Raw genomic sequence first — 18893 nt, 5'->3', positions numbered from 1 at the left:
GGGACTCCTGAGTGGAAAGGGGGGGGGGGGGGGTTTCTGATGTGAAAGGAGGGGACTCTGATGTTAAGGGGAAGCTCCATGTTGTCTTTTTTCATTTATTTATTTTGGAGAGAGGGACCACATGTTTCTACATTTTAGACGGGTGTGTCTCGAGATTTTGCATACTTTTAAAAAGGTGCCATGACTAAACAAATGTTGAGAAATGCTGATCTAAGGGCTTGTTCTTCCTGTTTATCTCAGATGTGATATGTTGATGATTTTTTGTCAGGAGCTTAAGGCATGTAGGCTAGTTACCTCCTGTAGGGCTTATGGAGCTTGGTTATTGAGTTGCTTATGGAGATAAAGGAGAACTATGGGGTCAGGGCTTTCCCCAATAGTTCTCCTAAGGGTAACGGGAGGACACAAACTAGCGTCCTCCCGTCACCTAAAGCTCAGTATACCGCGAGCTACAGCTCGCGGTATACTGAGACGCCGCAGCCGGGACGGATCCTGACGTTACTGTCTGGATCCACCCAGCTGCGTGAGTGACAGATGGCTCTGCCTATCTAGAGGCAGAGCCAGCTGTACCCGCCCCCTCCCCCGTCCGTGCTGGGAGTATCGGACAGGGGAGGGTGAATCCCTGCAGGGAGCCTTGAGCGACAGTCACGGCTCTCTGCAGGGATAGATCAAGAAGTGAGCAAGCGACGGTATGTGTTCGCTCACTTCCCGATCTATTGCGCCGACCTGTGACAGTTTCTTTGTCACACGTCGGCTCGAACTATGAGGCTGAGTGATTTTCCCTCACCTCATAGTTCTCCTTTAATGTGTTTAAAGAGGAGAGGCCATTCACTTATGAAAGTGAATTTAAACTTTGCAAAGTTCATTTTACTTAGCCTAGCATATAAAGCAACACTTGCTTTAAATACCTAATCAACTGCAAGGAAAATAATCTTGATTCCTAAAAATAAAAAAAGATAAAAGTATGGCACTTTAGTGTAATAGGCACAGGTAGTAGTTTTATAGCTAAGATTTGCCCACCTTGCTTTTTCTAGTGAACAGAGTCTAAAACGTAATAAAAAATAAGGCACATCTCTACCAAAGTGCGCATGTCATTAGCAGCCACCATGTTTTTGGAGGTCTATCTAAGCAGCAATCATATTTGGCAAGATAGATGGCTAACCACATGAGTAAATACTCTCAGATCTGCAAACCCTGGTTCAGAGGTTAAGCAAAAGCACAGATATTTCTAAAACTATCGAATCCTGTCAGTTTGAAAGGGGTTTATGTGTTTGGTGGAAATCCAAGAGGAATGAAATGTCATTTCTGAATAAAGGGGAACTCTGAAATGAGCTACGACTCACTTCCAGGGTTTCATCTTTAAGAGATGGCAGACTCACCTTTTCCCTCTGAAGAGATAGTCTCTTTGCTTTATCATCTACAGTCTTCTCTTTAGTTAGTTCTTGTTCATTTTTGCTCTGTGCATCCTCTGGTTCTTGTTCCTTGCCTTTGTTCTCTATCATGTTCTGTTCTGCTTTCAGTTTTGGCACAAAGCCTCCAAGATAGTTTCCCACAAAGGCATGGACATTGTTGGACTGATTAGACAGAAAGTTTGAAATGCTCTTTTTGGTGGTAACCGCGGTGTCTTCTGTTGCGGATGAGACATCTTTTTCGTCACCGTCTATTTCCACATTTTGGTTTTTGGCATCTAGTGAACTTTTATTTTTCTCCATTCTGGTGTCAAACGCAAAGTAGGAATTTATATGATTAGCCAGGAAATTGTAAGTTTCTCCAAAGTTAGTAGTGAGGTTGCTAGGATGGAACAGGCTTGCCCTGGAGTCAGTGCCTTCATATGGAGAGTCCACAGGGCTGGTTTGAATGAGATGAGAGGTAGTTTTGGTAGGAGTTACGAGTGGCTCTTTACCGCTGTCCACAGTTTTACCTTTCAGAACGTCGCCCTTTGTGGCGCTGACTTCAGCTATCTGGACATGGTCCTCTTTACCAGCACTAGTCCCATTTGGCTTTGGGCGTACAATTCGTGAAATGAAATCACTGTGGGTGCTTGATACAGCTTTAGTGACAGAGTCTAAAGTATTCTTGATTCGTGACATAGACTTCTTTGCTATATATAATGCCTTTGAAGTGCAGAGTCTAAAATGTTTTGAGTATGCACTTGTTTGGTTATTAGTATGAATGAATCTCCTTTGTTCAGCTCTTCTGTATAGCAGCTTGCATTGCTTTGTCTTAACACTACGATAGCAATTTCGTGGACAGCAGTAGTATACGAGTTCTACATTCGCTTTTCTCCAGACTCCTCTTCTGGAAGTCAGAAAATACATATAGGTATCCAAAAACAACACGGACATTACTTAGAGGTACATTTGTTTTGGTGTAGCGGGTTTACAATCATCTGAAATGAGAAATCAAGACATGACGTCACTCTAAATTATTACCTTAAAAATGTACCAGATATTATTAGACAGGTATTGTTCCCCTTAATAACAATTTTTTTTCATAATTTTTCTAGTAGTCATTTGGTGGCTATTGCGCAACAAAACCTGTTCTTTCAAAAACTTGGACAAACGTGATTCCATACTATATACGGAATATAATGTGTCAAACAGGTTTTTTTCTAAACAAACTGCAAAATGTCTCCAGTAGAGACAAAAAGACTGATGCAGTGTTGTCTCATATACATAGTATTTGAGGTTGAATAAAGACACATGTACATCAAGTCCAACCTATTTGTGTATGTGTGTATGGTCCTATTGGTGTGTAGTATGTATAGGTCCCTCGTGTGTTTTCAATTTTAAGAGTACTTGTACCCCTGTGTATTACGGTCCCTGAAGAAATCGTCCAATCGCCTCTTGAACGATTCCACACTCTCAGCCGAAATCACAGCATGTGGCAGCGAGTTCCAGACCTTGACCGATCTAACTCAGAAGAAACCCCTTCGCCCCTTGTGCTGACATTTTTTCTCCACCAATTTTAAGTGGTGGCCTCTCATCCTTGTCATCGAGTTAATTGTAAAAAGTTTGCTGCTAATGTGTGTTTCTTTATAGTTTTTAGGTATTATTGTTTTACAAGCTTATAAAATAGGCATCCTTAAAAGGCCTCATTCAGCTTTTACAAAAAATAATACCTGCACACACAAAGAAAACAAAAAGTGTGTTTATTTGATTTTTTGCATTTGAGCCTGCAAAGCATTGCAAACACTGTCAGAGGTTTATGGTTGCAATGCTCTGGCACCTGCAGAATCCTCCTCCTAGCCACTGTACATACAGTACCTCGGTAGGTAGACTTTCAACTGAGAGTATGTTCACACCATATGCAGTGCGTTCTGGCTCGATTCCGGCCGGAAAGCACTGCATCGCGGCCGGCTCACTATTTTGTGGGGCTGGAATGGCAACGTAGCCACGCCCTCCGACCGCAATGCGATTGCCCGCACGGGATCGCAGGGCACATTGTGCCTGCCGTCTGGTCAGTTGCGGTCAAAATGCTGCTAGCACTTAATGGCCCGCCACGCCCCCTCCTGCCCCACTAAAAAGTGAGCCGGCCGCAATGCGAGGCAATGCGTTCTGGCCAGAATTGGACCGGAACGCACTGCAACTGGTGTGAACGGGCCCTGAGGGATGAAAGGAAGCACTAATGGGCTACAAGTGTGGTCACATCACTGCACTTGTACTCCACTTAGAACTAGGAGTCCACCTGCTGCAGTGGCAGGCAAGACTTGTAGTCTCTCCATGCACATATCCTGTGAATGGATATGTAATTGGATGAGATGACTGTATTGACGGAGCCATGCACTACTGTGCCAAATTCAAAAAGATGACCAAGAACCCCACGATTCAGGAAAGTGTGTGTGTGTGTGTGTGTGTGTGTGTGGGGGGGGCAGTTTAGGGATCTGAGCATGTTTCATGTTACACCCCAAATACAGGTGTAATATCAAACATGGTCGGAAAAGGTAAACTTAGCTTTCAAACGATAGCAAATTCTTAGTTTTGTTTTTCTCGATCCTGAATTGTGCATTTATCTGCATATCAAATATATCTCCATAAAGGTGGCCATACACTTTACAACCATCGCAAGATGGTTGTAAAGTAATTTAAAAAACGTACAATCTGCCTATCTTGGACAGGCAGATCGTACTCTCGATCATCGCAAGCCCGCCCCCCTGAGGTGCGGGCTTTCCGATGACCGCAATGCTGAAGGGCAGTGTGCGCGTGCGCACACCAGCCCGTTTGGCATTTGTCTCCCGAGCACCGTTCAAACCAGCCAAAAATCGTACGATTTTCGGCTGGTTTTCTAGCGTGCTCCTTAGACAAAAGACGTGCAACCGTACAGTAGAAACGGTCGCACGTCTTCGTTCACACTGCTCGATTCTCGTACGATCGCGGGATTTCCCGCGATTCTCATATGAGAATCGAGCAGTGTATGGGCACCTTTAAAGTGACATTAAAGCCAAAAAAAATGTCCCCTCCCCCCATGTAAATGTTAGCACTTACCTCAAATGATGTCTCTTATTCTGATCTTCCTCTTCTTTCCCCACGTTTTCATGTGTCCCTCCAGCGGTGTGACGTCACTCCGATCCAGCGCTGACTGCTCTGTCTCTCCGATCCAGCGGTGTCTGCAGGCGGGTGCACGCGTCCATAGACTTACCTTGCGTCTCTGCTCGTCTCCCGGCCGAGAATCGGAACTGCGCATGCGCCCGCCCCAAGATCCTTTGCGGCCGTACGATCACTTCCTGATTCTCGGCGCGGGATCGAGCAGCGATAACGAGGTAAGTTTAAAACCAGTTCAAGCATTTTTGTTTTTTTTTAAACTTCTTGCCTATATCTACTGCATGCTAGCAGTAGATATAGGCAAAAAAAAACCGGAGGGTTTAGAACCCCTTTAAAGTAGTCAGAAATCTGTGATTTAACAATACTACTGATTACATTTAGGTGAAACAAAAATGTGTAATTCACTTGTTGACTGACTGACTGATTGACAATGTGTGAATCGAATTGCTCATCCCTACTACACAGCCCGTAAGTGCTTTGTGGTTTTTAAAGTCCTAGAAAACACCGTCCTGTGTTTAGAGTCACTCCAGAGAAAGAAAGATTAGAAACAATCAATATAATGAAGTACCTGGATACGAACAGAGGTGAGTGGAATAGGTGTCCTGAAAATAACACAAAGATAGTGGAGAGTTCATGTTTTCAAACTGTTCCTCTCAGGCATTTAAAAATGGCATTTTGACAGCGGCTGCCTTTCCTAGATTACAATGTACTGCAAGCACAGCGTGCTCTAAATGAGCAGCCTCATGTACTAAGAATTGTTTTTCACTGGTCAGGTTTCCTATCTATGAAAGGACACTCCTTTTATGTTCCACCAATCATCACTCAGGACAAAGTGAACACCTCTCAGTGTCTTCAGTACAAGATCAGAGACGTGTTCAACTAGCACTTGCTGGATCATTCAATTCCCCAATGCAGAGCACCAGTGATGACAGATTCCTAAGATGAGGTCATATAAGAACGGAAGGATCGTACCTGCCAGCACACATAACATTCTTCATTTAAATCCAGAGCATAAGTCAACAACATGAAGCACGTTGCTGATAACAAGATCACATGCAAGGTTTTATTACAGTAAAAATGTTGTGCTGAGTAATACACATAGCTGACAAATGATTACTAACCCCTTCATGATAGAAGGTAAAACAAACTTTGTATTCATCTCTTAAAGTGTATAGCCCAAACCTTTTTTTAGTATTGGATAGAGTAGGGTTTTTGGGGGTTTCTTTGCGGTCTGTGTACCATTGGAGGAATCTCTCTTCACTTCCTGTCTTAGAGATTAAACAGGAAGTTAAAGAAAATATCCAAAAGTGAGGATAATTCCCCTCTTAGACAGTTGTCCCTGGGACAGGTGTCCGCATTTGATGATTTCCCTTCACCTCATCTTCTGGATTTACATTTCCCCTTACTTTCTTTCTAGGGGACAATGGTAAGTAGTAGAGATGAGCCTGGGCTTGGTGTGAACCCAATTCTCCTGAGTTCACCCAGGCCTGCTCAAAACTGTGACCATCACCCCTCCTCTTGACCCAATCAGGACCAGTGGTGACATTTGCAGTGAGGGAATTCCCCACCCCATAGCTATACATGCCTCTCTGCAACTGATTGGGTCTGGACGAGGGGGTTTTAGTCACAGTTTTGAGCGGGCTTGGGCAAACTAAGTTCACACCAAGCTTATCACTAGTACAAGCGGAGTGTTGAATCCCTTTTACTAAAGGTCTTACGCTGTGCTAGGCAACCTCAACACTCCAGCTGTGCTGAGCGAACAAATCCAATCATGCCCCTGGGAGTCATACATGTGGCTGTCAACCATGCAATGCTTCATGGGACTTGTAGTTCCCCAACAGCTGGTGTGCCAAGGTTACCTACTTCTGGAACATTTCCCCATTTCATCCAAATATAAGATATGCAACGTTGGCCTGTTTAGAGGAAGCACCTGAACCATCATTCAGTACTGAATATAGTTTAATCCACACTGATGGCCATTACTCCACAGCAATTGGATTGGATATCTTCTCAGTGTAAAGTAGCTGAAACAATTCATGGTGACATCACTAGTTACTAATGGTAACTATACTAATTAAACCAAATCCTTCCATTCCAGTGTGATGAGACCTCTGACAATGTATCTATCATCCTCCCTGTAAACAATCAGTGGAGGAAATGACATGAATCACACCAACTATCATTCCCATCATAAACTGCATGTCCTCGTGTCCCCTGTGCTGCTTTGTTTTTTAAGGCAAATTACAATCTCCAAATAGAAATGGGCCTTCTGATTCCATAGCTGCTGCTTTATGTCACCCCCACTCCCCACCTCCCTCCCCAGCAGCAGTCTTGTCAGTCACTGTGATGTTATGTCATAGTTCTATTGTTTTCCATACATTCTGCCCCTTACAGAAGCCTCAGCCTGAGGCAGATAGATACTGGCTGGGAGAGCCATAGAGTGTGTTAGTAGAGGAGAAGAAGAGATACTCACATAGTCCCGGAGGAGGACAGCTAATAGAGAGGACGCAGATCACTCACACATAGACAACCACAAGTGGGTGGAGCCACCAGCCGGGCTGTCACTCGGTACGATCAGCTGGGTGGCCTGACTCTCAACAGCCGTCCTCCTCTGTCATGTGACTCAATGTCAGACTACGGCAAGCCGGCTGGGACAGACTATCCACAGCGCGTTTATACTGTTTTCAGGCTTATGTTCAAGCTGCAAAGCTATGGGAACAGCATAATACTAAATATTATTGCTGTTGTCCAATATTTTTTACACTTATGTCTCAAAGCTTTACACTCTACTAATATTTACGATAATGATAATTATTATGTTATTTTTGTAAAGGAATATCTCTCTGATAAAGTGAAGGATAACATAGGACAGCTATCTTTGACTGGGATTGGACTGGTTTGAATTTCCAGAAGCACTCAGTGACCAGAAATCTAAAGTAGATCTAAACCCAATCAATGAAAACGCAGGGAAGCTTCAAAGTAGAACCAAAGCTAAAAATGGATAGAGTAAGGGAGCGTTATAACCAGACCTGGGAACTTGTACAAATTCCAATTCCTGAGGTGGTGGGAGGAGCTGTGGTAACTAAATAGTGTTTTTAAAACGTGGGAGGGGCTTAAGGTCCCATTCACATGAATGTGCTACAAAAGTGCATGCTTCGATGCCTTTTCACACTCAATGGGTACATGCGCCAAACACGGCAAACAAAGTCCCGCAAATGTGCATAACCACAACGCTCATTCCCGCTATGCCCTACTATGTAAACGGGGCCTAAATGATAGGTCTAGACTGGTGGATAGGTCAGATCCAGGTGCATTCCAGTGACGCTGATAGCGCACCTGACTCCCACCTAGCCACCATTCCAGTGGCAATGATAGCGCACCTGACTCCTACCTATCCACCATTCCAGTGAAACTGATAGCGCACCTGACTCCCGCCTATCCACCATTCCAGTGTCACTGATAGCGCACTTGACTCCCACCTATCCACCATTCCAGTGACACTAATAGCACACCTGACTCCCACCTAGCCACCATTCCAGTGACACTCACACATGTCTGTGTCACTGGAATGGTGGATAAGTGGGAGCCAGGTACACTTTTAGTGTCACTGGAATGGTGGATAGGTGGGAGCCAGGTACACTGTCAGTGTCACTGGAATGGTGGATAGGTGGGAGCCAGGTGCAATGTCAGTTTCACTTGAATGGTGGATAGGTGGGATGCAAGGCTAACCCCCCTAATCCCCCTCACTCTATCCAAAATTTAAAAAAAAGTACAGGTTCAATCTGAACTTTTGGAACATTTGGTGGGAATTGCCCAGCCAAACATCCCACAATGCATTGCAAAAAAAACTGTGTTGGTCAAAGTCTTGCCCATTACGCCTGGTCTGGTGCAAGACTTTGGCCAGTGATGGTTGCTGGCCAAAGCTCCAGCAACCACACAATAAAAAACTTCTCTCCAAATAGCCCTTTGTCAGTGTGATGGAGCTTAAGGTGCCATACACCTACTGAAATTCAGTGAGTTACTATTGCTAACGAACCATTATCAAAACGACATTGGTCTGTGCTTGATGGGCTATTTGAGCTAGAATCAAAAGAGGGGTCTTGGCAGCAATGAATATTCCTGAACGAAAATCGTTGTTTCTTTTTTAATTTTTTTTTATTGAGGGTGCATTTACATAATTCTTTTTTTGTTTATTGATTAAACAAATGAGTGGGTTTTTGCTTTTAGCATTTTAGGGTTGGTGTTAGCGGTTCATCTATTCGTTTTTTTCATTTTTTGGGGTCCATTTTATTTGTGTTCAGTTTTGTTAGGGTTTTTGCATGTTTTTATTTATTTTACAGGGTCAGCAGGGTGAACTTGTTTTTGACACTGCACTGTTGGTGACCCCTTGTTCCTCATACAGTTCTAGCTGGTGGCACCACACTCCTCATACAGTTCTAGCTATAGCTGTTAATAAAACTAGGGATAGCCCCTACAATAACATAATGTCTGGGAGCCCTAAAGGGAGTTGCAGAGGTTGTTCCCATGCAGCAAGCAGTTTCTGTATCCAAAGGCCAACGTGGTGGTTGGGCACACGTTTGAGAGGCAGGGGACGTCTGCCTTCTTTTCTGGCAATGGGTGTGCTGTACAGTCAGAGCACAAGGAAAAAATGGTTGATTGGCTAATCAAAGCCTTCATCATCCTACTCTGTCTTCCAGGCGCAGAGTCGTGTGAAGTCATGGTCAGCTACAAAAGCGTGCTGCTCTTCCTCCTTATCCACAGCTACTCCTGCCCTTGCCCTGCAAAATGGCACAGAGGAGTCTGCTGGATTTTTTTGAGTACAGTGTCACTTGCGGCAACAGGGCCCCATTCCACCTCTCCCTCCACTATACAGGATTTCTTATCAGTAGTGATGGGCTCGGGCGGGTTCGCAGCTCCACGTGCCGAGCCTGCCAGGGAGCTGACAGCGCAGCAGCGCCAATCACAGGTACTGAGACATTTTCCCGGTCTGCAGCTGCAGAGATCGACAAATGTCTCCGTGCCTGTGGTTGGTGCTGTCCGCCTCCTGGCGTGCTCGGCACGTGGAGCTGCGAACACGCCCGAGCCCATCACTACTTATCAGTAGCCTCAAGTGATAGCAATGAGAGTATTTTAAGGGGTGTCAGAGGTTTATCTTACAGCACTTCAATTGGGGAAGAGGGTAAGCATGGCGCCAAGCAGATTAGGGGTAAATCATTCTCAAATTTCAAACCAAAGTACAGTGTGGTCCCTTACACCTTTCTGAACCTGTGAGTGGAATATTCTGATTGCTATGAGCAACTTTTCACACATGGATTGTCCACCACAGAGTCCAGACCTTAACCCCATTCAGAATCTTTGGGATGTGCTGGAGAAGACTGAACTTGTAAGTGGAACAATCCAATGTTTTTTTTCTGCCTAGGTTTGATTTCAAAGTGAACAAGATTCTGGTTGCTGTGGACAACTTGTTCCGGTTTTCTATCCTCCCTGGCATAAAATCCCCACAATGTTCTTACTACTTGATTTAGTAACTCAGGTAATTGTGTTCTCTACTGTTAAATGCCAGAAAGTGTATTAGCAATTTAAGGTATAATTATTACCTCCTCCATTTTGTTGTTGCTGTGATGAGAAGATGAAATTGAAGTGCACTTTCTAGTACATGGTACAGCAATGTTCTCATATCTGTGGTTTAATAACAATCCATAGTCTGGATGCTTGGCAGGGAAACATTTTTGTGACACAAAGTGTAGCAAGCCTTAAAGCTATTTAGTACTTCATATAATTTAGAGAAGTGGTATGATGTGCTTTCTGCGATATTATTGCGGAGGATATAGTGGTTTCCTGGAAAGCAATTTGTTTGTTATGTCTTTGAATGGACAAGGAGAAATCCAGACAGTGAATGCATGTTGTAAAATTTTATATATATAAAATATATAATATAATTGTATGGGATGAGGCAGCGGGGATCTGAATTCAAATGGCCAGCGGGGGGGTGAGGCGGAGTGATCACTATGATCGAGCTGCATGAGAGAGCGGCAGGCGGGGAGGAGAGCGGAGCCGGTCATCCTGTCAGCTTCAAGATGACAGCGGCTGTGTCCGTGTGCAGCACAAACACTAGAGTGATCATCTGATCACTCCAATGTTTGTAAATAACTGGGGACACATAGTACTATGTGTCCCCAGTTATGAATAAACATGATGTGATTTACATCACTTCCTGTTCATTCACGATTTTCTCAATGTGGAGTAGCACTCAGTACCGAGGCTTTTCCCCATTCAGAAACTGGTGATAGTAAATATTTGTCATGGCCTGCAGCGATCCAGTATGAACCACAACTGCGGAGGATTGGGTGGTAGTAGTTGAAGTGGTGTATTACTCTAAAAATGGCACTCATACTAATAAAACAAAAAAGCATAAACCCCCCCTCCCCGCACATAACATACACGTGCACCATATCAAGGTGTATGCCATGCACATGTGCTGCAGTGCGTTTTTAGAATGCATCCTTCAGCAAAATAACATTTGCAAAGAGTCACCGACTTCAGGTTGTCCCCTTAACAAAATCTCTTCCACATAGGCTGTATCCAACAGATTCACCACAGTCTGGTTCCAGGATGGAGTCCTCCTGACTCCTGGACAGACAACTCCTCTGTCCCAGGTGGAACCCCATTCCCAGGTGGAACCCCGAACATTAGCCAGAAACCTTTCCATATGGGTTCTGTACAGGTGAACACTCATTAGGTGCTGGTCACTACTAAAGCATGGACCCTGGAATGGAGATTTCATCCCTCCCAATTCTCTTTGAAATCTCCCGGTTCCAGGATCCCAACTATTATCCAACTATTATCCCTTTTTCTTTGATATTATCCAAAAAACCCAGAAAGAAATGAAAAGCCAGATATTTCCTAGTAAAAGTAAAAGTCTCTGCCTGAGAGTCCTGGGTGAGTATGATGCAACATTATACCCTGTTATTACCATGCAATACCTACTTTTCATCTTGGTGTAAAGCAAATTTTCTATACACCAAAATTTCCCCCTTTCTCAAGTTCTAATGTTAGGAGGTATGGATGACAATGCTCTGTCCCAGTCTGCCCACTGTGCTCCTATTTTGTTACCCTGTCACACAGGCTTCCAATGGAGACTACAGCGTCCATTTCAACACAGATTATGCAGACAGACAGTGCATGCAAAGAGTCTGCAGAACCTCTGGACCATTGAGGTGCAAATAGGGATTAGAAAAGGTGAACACAAGTATTTTATTTATAACATGAACCTGTTTATGATACACAGAGCTTTAGAAAAGTAAATTATTAAGTTAGTGTTTACAGCTACTTCAAAAGCCTGTTCGCCTTATGTGGGTGTATGTGTATATAAATATATATATGTAATGTAAATGACAGCCTCAGTTAGTTCTTGGAATTGGTCAAGGAGGTGAGCAAGCAGCACTGAATGCTCAGTCATAGCAGCCTGCTAAGCGTCTTTTCCAGCAAAGCTTTCTTATGAACCAATGCCTTTAAGCCCTCGTTTACACCTGAATGTTTTGTAGCGCGTTCTACGCACGACGAACACACTACAAAACGCTCAAAAATATAAATCTCATTGTATTCAATGGTCTCATTCCCACCTTGGCGTATTTTCGCCCGTCCCTAACGCGCTACAAAACGGCCCACGCCTGAAAAGGTAAATGTACTACTTTGGGCCGTTTTGTTGCGCGTTTCCATTGGGATACAGCCAAGTAGCCTTCGGAAACGCGCGTTTGTCACGCGACTTTTTTACCGCGAATTGCGGTAAAAAAAACGCGCGACAGATGCGCATATGCAATACGCCTAGGTGTGAACGAGACCTAACTTTCTTCTAAAATCAACATTAAAAAGATTTAGAGGGTCTTATATCTTCACAAAAGCACAATTTCGATGATGAAGAACCTTTCTTTTAATTTGAAAGAAACCTTCCATCCTACAGATAATGTTTTCCATAACTGTGAAATAAACACAAGCAATCAGTCAAAAGTAGCTGGCTGGACTGAGAGAGACACACACTTGGCTTACGCTGAAATATTTGTGCTTAGGATCATTTTTATGGCAGCCATGGTCGGAAATGTAATGCTGATTGTGATTTTGTGGAACAGGAGGAAGATGTTTATGCTTCACTTGAGCTTGGCTGACTTAGTGGTGGCATTTTTTCAAGTTCTTCGACAACTTATTTGGTATATTACAGATGTCTTTATTGGACTGGACCCACTGTGTCGTATCATTAAGCTTTTAAAATTGGTTGGAATGTTTGCCTCCACGTACATGATAGTGGCAATGACTGTGGATAGGTTTCAAGCCATATGCTACCCCATGGTCACATATCAAAAGATAAGTGCTCTATGGAACACTGCAATCTGTTTACGCTGGACAATTGCTTTCATTTTCAGTATTCCCCAGGCTTTTATTTTCTCCAAGACAGAGATTGCTCCAAGCATCTTGGAAAGCTGGGCACTGTTCACTGAGGCTGCCTTAGGGATTAAAAGCATACGTGACCTGGAATTCTATAGCCATTTTCTTCATTCCAGTTGCCATTCTTATTACATGCCAAATTAAAATTTGCAGGACTATAACAAACAATGTCTGCATGAAGCAACAGAAAGGATTTGTAGCTTCACATCCACTGAAAGCTGTAATGAACCAGACAAATAACATTGGCAATATATCAAAAGCCATACTAAGACGGTGAGAATGACTGTAGTCACTGTTCTTTCCTATATAATGTGCTGGGCACCATTCTTCATTGTTCAGATGTGGGCTGCATGGTCTAGAGATACTCCAGAAGGTAAGGTACCAATTATGTTGCTGTTGTTTAGGAGATATTCTGAGTTTTAGATGTTATTTGGTGTTTTCATATTTTAGGCTCATAAACAACTGAGCATGCGTATTTGAAAAAAATAAATAACAAAAAGTTGGGTTAAGGAAGTCATATTTTAGTTATGCCAATTTCTAACCAACCACATTGATGTATTTGCTTACAGTAACAAAGAGATATTGCGTCTATCACTGCTGACCTTTTTGTGAAAATGCCAGTTACCTGGCTGTGTCTGGCTTCAATACTGCTACATCACAGACCTGGAAAAGGCATGCAGCCAATGAGTTCTACTTACGAGGTGCACTGCGCTAAACATGAGTATAAAAAAAAATCATAAATCAATAAATAATCTAGTGCATCATAATATATACCAATAAACAGATGAATAAATGAATGATAAAATCATAATACATAGTCTCAAATGTCCATTGTGTAAAGTCACAATGTGATGATCTTCCTTCAGTGATATATATATTACCTCCACCAATTATGTAAATTAGGGATGCACCGATACCGATACTAGTATCGGTATCGGTGCCGATACTGAGTATATGGGTGAGTACTCGTACTCGCCCAAATGCTCCGATGCCTAGCACGAGTACTTCCTGTATCAGGAAGCCGGGTGGCGCATCATTACACGCTGCCCGGTTTCCTGATTGGCCAGGAAACGGCTCTGTGCTCTCTCGTCACTTGTGATGAGAGAGCATGGAGCCGACTTCCCGGGCAATAAGGAAGCCGGTTAGCGTGCAATGACGCGCAGCCCGGCTTCCCGATTGGTCAGGAAGCTAGCAAATCCGGAAGCCGCGAGCGCCGTGTAATGACGCAGCGCCCGGCATTCTGATTGGCCGGGAAGCCGGTGTCATGCTCCCTCGTCATCTCATGAATCGTAATATTAAGAAAGTGACCTTAAAGCATTAGTTTGTATTGCTTTAGAAAAAATGTGACCTGTCCCTTTAAGAAAAAGTATCGGTAATTGGTATCTGCGAGTACTCGATCTAAAGTATCGGTACTCGTACTCGGTCTTAAAAAAGTGGTATCGGTGCATCCCTAATGTAAATGCAATCATGTTCATCTTAAGTGAAAAATAACCAGTAATAATCCTCTTTCTGTGAAGATCTATTCACATGTGTGCCGTGCAAACGTGCCAATCCCTCTGTGCTCTCCTCAAAGCACTCACCGGATTTCACTGATACTCTGTTTCCAGAGGGTCAAACAGCGTTTAAAAACTCCATTGAAACACGATCCCATCCAGCAGGTAAACTTCACAGCCAATAACTGTCCTGCACTTCTCCATCCATCCTCTCTCAATACATCAATAACTGAACCGTCGCCACCATGAAGAAACATAGAGCACTCATAGCCAGGGCCGGATTTGCTCTCCCTGCCGCCCCAAGGCCAGGTTCCGCAATGCTGCAATCACTTGTAAATGAACGGCCGGATTCCCCACTTACCGCCCGGCGCCCGGAACATGGCGCTGCCGCCCCTCTGCTACCTGCCGCCCCGAGGTCGGGCCTCGGTGGACTTGTGGGGAATCCGGGCCTGCTCATAGCGTAGTAAATCAAAGCAACAGTTTATTCAAATATGCACTTCCAGAAACGTTTTAAAAAGTCGGCATCTGTGTAGATGAAGAGACAGGTCACCAGCACTCAATGATTTAAATAAATATGTCCTTTTTAATGGACAAAGATGTCACAATGATCAACAAAGCCGACGTTTCGGGGCCGCGCAGGGTTTATAGAATAAAATGTTGTCAGTTGCAATATTTTATATTGCATAATATTAGCGCAACTCCTTATCAAACCCCACAATTTAGTGAAATATGCACTTAAATGCCCCAAAACACAGTAAAATCCGTTCGTGAAACTGCAACAAAATTCAGTACCCCAAAAAGTCCATAGAAGATGCTTTTAAAGGCCCCCATATGTCATCAGTTTAGAGATACGCATACATTTTGGCCCTAGAGTTATTGCTCTCACTCTGGCGTGAAGCCCCCCTTGTGATATTAGATTAGTAGTGACAGGTCCTCTCTAAGGTGATACTGGGGGCCCAAAAGACCCCCAGTATCACCTTTACACTTGAAATAAGCTACTGAAGTGCAGATCGCACTTCAGTAGCTTATTGCTGGGCTTCAGGAGCCCAGCAATGACAGCTATGAGGCCGGAAGTGATGTAATCTGCATCACTCCCAGTCCCATAGTACGGGGAGGAGAACGGAGGTTCGCTCAGCAGCTGAGCCGCCATAGTCACTTCTACTGTAAAGCCGACAGTCGGCTTTACAAATATAAACAGAGCTTTTGCCGCCGGGAGTCTGTTTACATGGGCCCGATGCCAGTGACGTACACTGTAGGTCACTGGTCATGAAGGAGTTAAAGGACTTGTCAAAAATCCTTTGTTGTGTTTTTATTTCACTTAAAGGATTTTTTCATTAAAGTCTGGTCTTTTAATTTAACTTTTATTTACCCCTTACTGATTCACAAGGGGGGGGGGGGCATCTAGGTGCCACTTTATTAAAGGGGTATCCTAATGCGAATAAGCCCCCCTGCCCGCACCCCCACAACCAACACCCCAGGGCTTGTGGGGAAGAGGCCCTTGTCCCCATCGGTACAGGAGCAAGGTGCTTTTCCAGGGGGGGACCCTGGAAAAGCACCCTCTCAGTGACAAGGGCATGTGGCCTGGCATGGCAGGTGGGGGGGGGGCCTCGTTCGTACCCCCCTTTCCTCCCCTGCTGGACCTGTGCTCAGATCAAGGGTCTGGTAGAATTTTAGAGGGGCCAGGTTAATGACTAGGTGATAGTGGAGCATCTGTAAGTGGCAGTACGCATGTAATTGTGTCTATCCTGGGTCCGGGGACAGTGATCTATTCCAAACTGCATGTAATCATATCCAATACAATTACATACGGATTGCCACTCACAGATGTGGCCACTGTCACCCAGCCATTAACTTGAACGGGTGACAGTTGCCCCATCTAAATGGGAGATTTGGGATTCCTGCCGCAGGAAACCCATATCACATATTGTGGATGAGGCTTTAGACTTTTTTTCTCAGCAGAAGTGAGCAAACAGTATCCAACCTCCTAGGACAGTAGCAAAAAACTGTGGCAGGATGGTTAAAGGGTGGGTAATACAGAGGTTGACCTAACTCTTTGTGTTTGCCAGTGTCCCAACCTCTTGTAGGTGTTACATAGTTACATAGTTAGTCAGGTTGAAAAAAGACACATGCCCATTGAGTTCAACCTATAGAGATATGGAAAAATAAAAAATAAAAGCTTAAACAGAACACTATGCCCACAATTACACACTGTTGATCCAGAAGAAGGCAAAAAAAACCCTTTAAAGCATGGTTCAATTTGCTCCAACAGGGGGAAAAAAATTCCTTTCTGATCCCATAAGGCAATCGGATATTCCCTGGCTCAACAATCTCTGGTGCTTAATATACCTATAAGAACTCAATATCCAGTAATATTCTGTGCATTTAGGAATACATCCAGATTTTTTTTATTTTAAATTAACTGAGCTAACTAGAACTAGCTCCTGGGGGAGTCTATTCCACATCTTCACAGCTCTAACTGTGAAGAATCCTTTCTGTATGTAAAGGTTAAACCTATTTTCCACCAGACGCAAAGAGTGCCCCCTTGTCCTTTGCAGTGACCTTAAAGTGAATAACTTGGCCCCAAGCTCACTATATGGACCATTTATGTATTTATACATGATGATCATGTCCCCCCTTAATCACCTCTTCTCCAGAGAGAACAAATTCATGCCTCTAATGAGTTAAGTCGCCCTTCACTGCACTTTCTCCAGTTACACAACATCCTTTTTGTGAACTGGTGCCCAAAACTGAACTGCATATTCCAGATGAGGTCATACTAATGCTTTGTACAGGGGCAGGATTAGGTCTCTCTCTCTGGAGTCTATACCCAGCAGTTTTAGAATACCAAACATTTCTGTGTCCCTCAATAGACAATAAAGAAGAGACTTTTACTTTAGGAAATGTTTTTGTGTGCTCATTATAGCTTTAGAACTTCTGCTGTTTTGAACATTCTAAATTCTATTGGATCACAATTTTTAAGAAATAGTTTTAAGAAATATTTGGTACTCTTTTGGAAGATCCAGCTCTAGTTCATTTTTAGAAAACACTTAGATCTAAGGAGTCTTACAGCATCGAAAAAATCTATACCTTACCTATCACTTATAGGGCCTTGAGTGTTAAGGATGTGTTCCGGAGTCAATGTGGTACTTCTAGATGAGGGGTAAAAACTATGGTACCTCTAATTACATTAAAAGAACAGCTGCAGCTCGCGGTATACACAGACGCCGCAGCTGAAGTGGATCCCGACAATTATGTCTGGATCCACCCAGCTGCGTGAGTGACAGCTGGCTCTGCCTATCTAGAGGCAGAGCAGGCTGTACCCGCTACCCGCCCTCTCCCCCGTCCGCTCCGCCAGTCAGCGCTGGAGGATCGGACAGGGGAGGGGGAATCCAGTCCCTCCCCTGTCACGGCAGAGAGCCGTGACAGGATCGAGAGGTGAGCGAACGCCGGTATGTGTTCGCTCACGCTCACTTCCCGATCTACTGAGCCGACCTGTGACAGTCTCATTGTCACAGGTCGGCTAGAACTATGAGGTGAGTGAAAAGCACTCACCTCATAGTTCTCCTTTAAGGTGCACTGTCAAGTGTCAAAATTAAATAGTCTGTCTTAGTGCAGCTCTCCCTAACCTGCGATTACACATGTGCATTAACAAGCACATGTACAAGCACAGATGTAATCAAAGTCTGAATTGCAGTCTGAAAGCACATAGTCTGAACGGGCCTTACGTTTCTGTGCTTTTTAATGCATGCAAAAGGAACGATTTGTTGCCAAACCATTGTGACTGGAATTAAATAAAGATCTCATCTGTGACCAATATTTCTGTATTATATTTCAGGTGCTGTATTCACAATTCTAATGTTTCTGAGAAACCTGAGTAGCTGTGTCAATCCATGGATTTATATGTATTTTTGTGGGCACATTTAAGCTTGTAACAAACTAAAATATATCTCAAAGTATACCTTGGCTCGTGGAGAACGTGCCATCACAGGCTGCTTCAGTCTAGGACAGTGGTTCTCAACCTGTGTAACCTCGGGACCCACATGTTTCCTTGGTCATTAAGGCGTGACCCAAAAATGATTTCATTTATGAAACATTTTAATTTATTACACAAAACAACTTGTGCAGTATTCAGCAATATATATTTTGCTGAAAGTGAGACAAGGACTTTGAAGGTCAGGCTACTAATGTGTAGAAATGGCATTTTATACAAGCAAGTTACAATTTAGTCTCTACAATTTTTTTCCTAGAACCAACAGGATTCAAAAGGTGATGGAGAGATTTGTCAGAAGGAGGTGCTGCAGACGAAATGAAAACGGGACTCAAATAGAACTGTTTTTTATACCAACTATTTCTTTAATTACTTTGCCAAAATGAAAAATGTCTGCTACATCCATTCATGTGTTGTCTCGCCCAGACCACCCCC

At 43.7% G+C, this 18893-nt stretch overlaps 1 protein-coding gene and 1 pseudogene across 2 annotated transcripts in view; one reads left to right on the top strand and one right to left on the bottom strand.

The window, feature by feature from the left end:
• The window catches only part of PNPLA8 (patatin like phospholipase domain containing 8), a 51831-nt gene extending 44718 nt beyond the window's left edge, over window positions 1-7113 (bottom strand). Inside the window, exons 1-2 of one of the 2 annotated variants that reach the window (XM_018552550.1) lie at window positions 7059-7113; window positions 1377-2386 (exon numbers count right to left, since the gene is read on the bottom strand). In XM_018552550.1, coding sequence (XP_018408052.1) covers window positions 1377-2342 — 966 coding nt within the window. In that variant the 5' untranslated portion in view covers window positions 2343-2386; window positions 7059-7113. Of the gene's footprint in view, window positions 1-1376; window positions 2387-7011; window positions 7032-7058 lie in introns of those variants that run through there. The other variant, XM_018552548.1, reaches the window with a different exon arrangement.
• Window positions 7114-12452: 5339 nt separating this feature from the next.
• On the top strand, window positions 12453-18394 carry LOC108783855 (annotated as a pseudogene).
• The last annotated feature ends 499 nt before the right edge of the window (window positions 18395-18893 follow it).

Source organism: Nanorana parkeri, unplaced genomic scaffold (assembly GCF_000935625.1).
Source record: "Nanorana parkeri isolate BGI_ZX_2015 unplaced genomic scaffold, ASM93562v1 scaffold91, whole genome shotgun sequence".
Classification (NCBI taxonomy): Eukaryota; Metazoa; Chordata; class Amphibia; order Anura; family Dicroglossidae; genus Nanorana; species Nanorana parkeri.
Note: the sequence above shows the minus strand (reverse complement) of the source record. Positions and strands in the feature narration are given on the sequence as shown.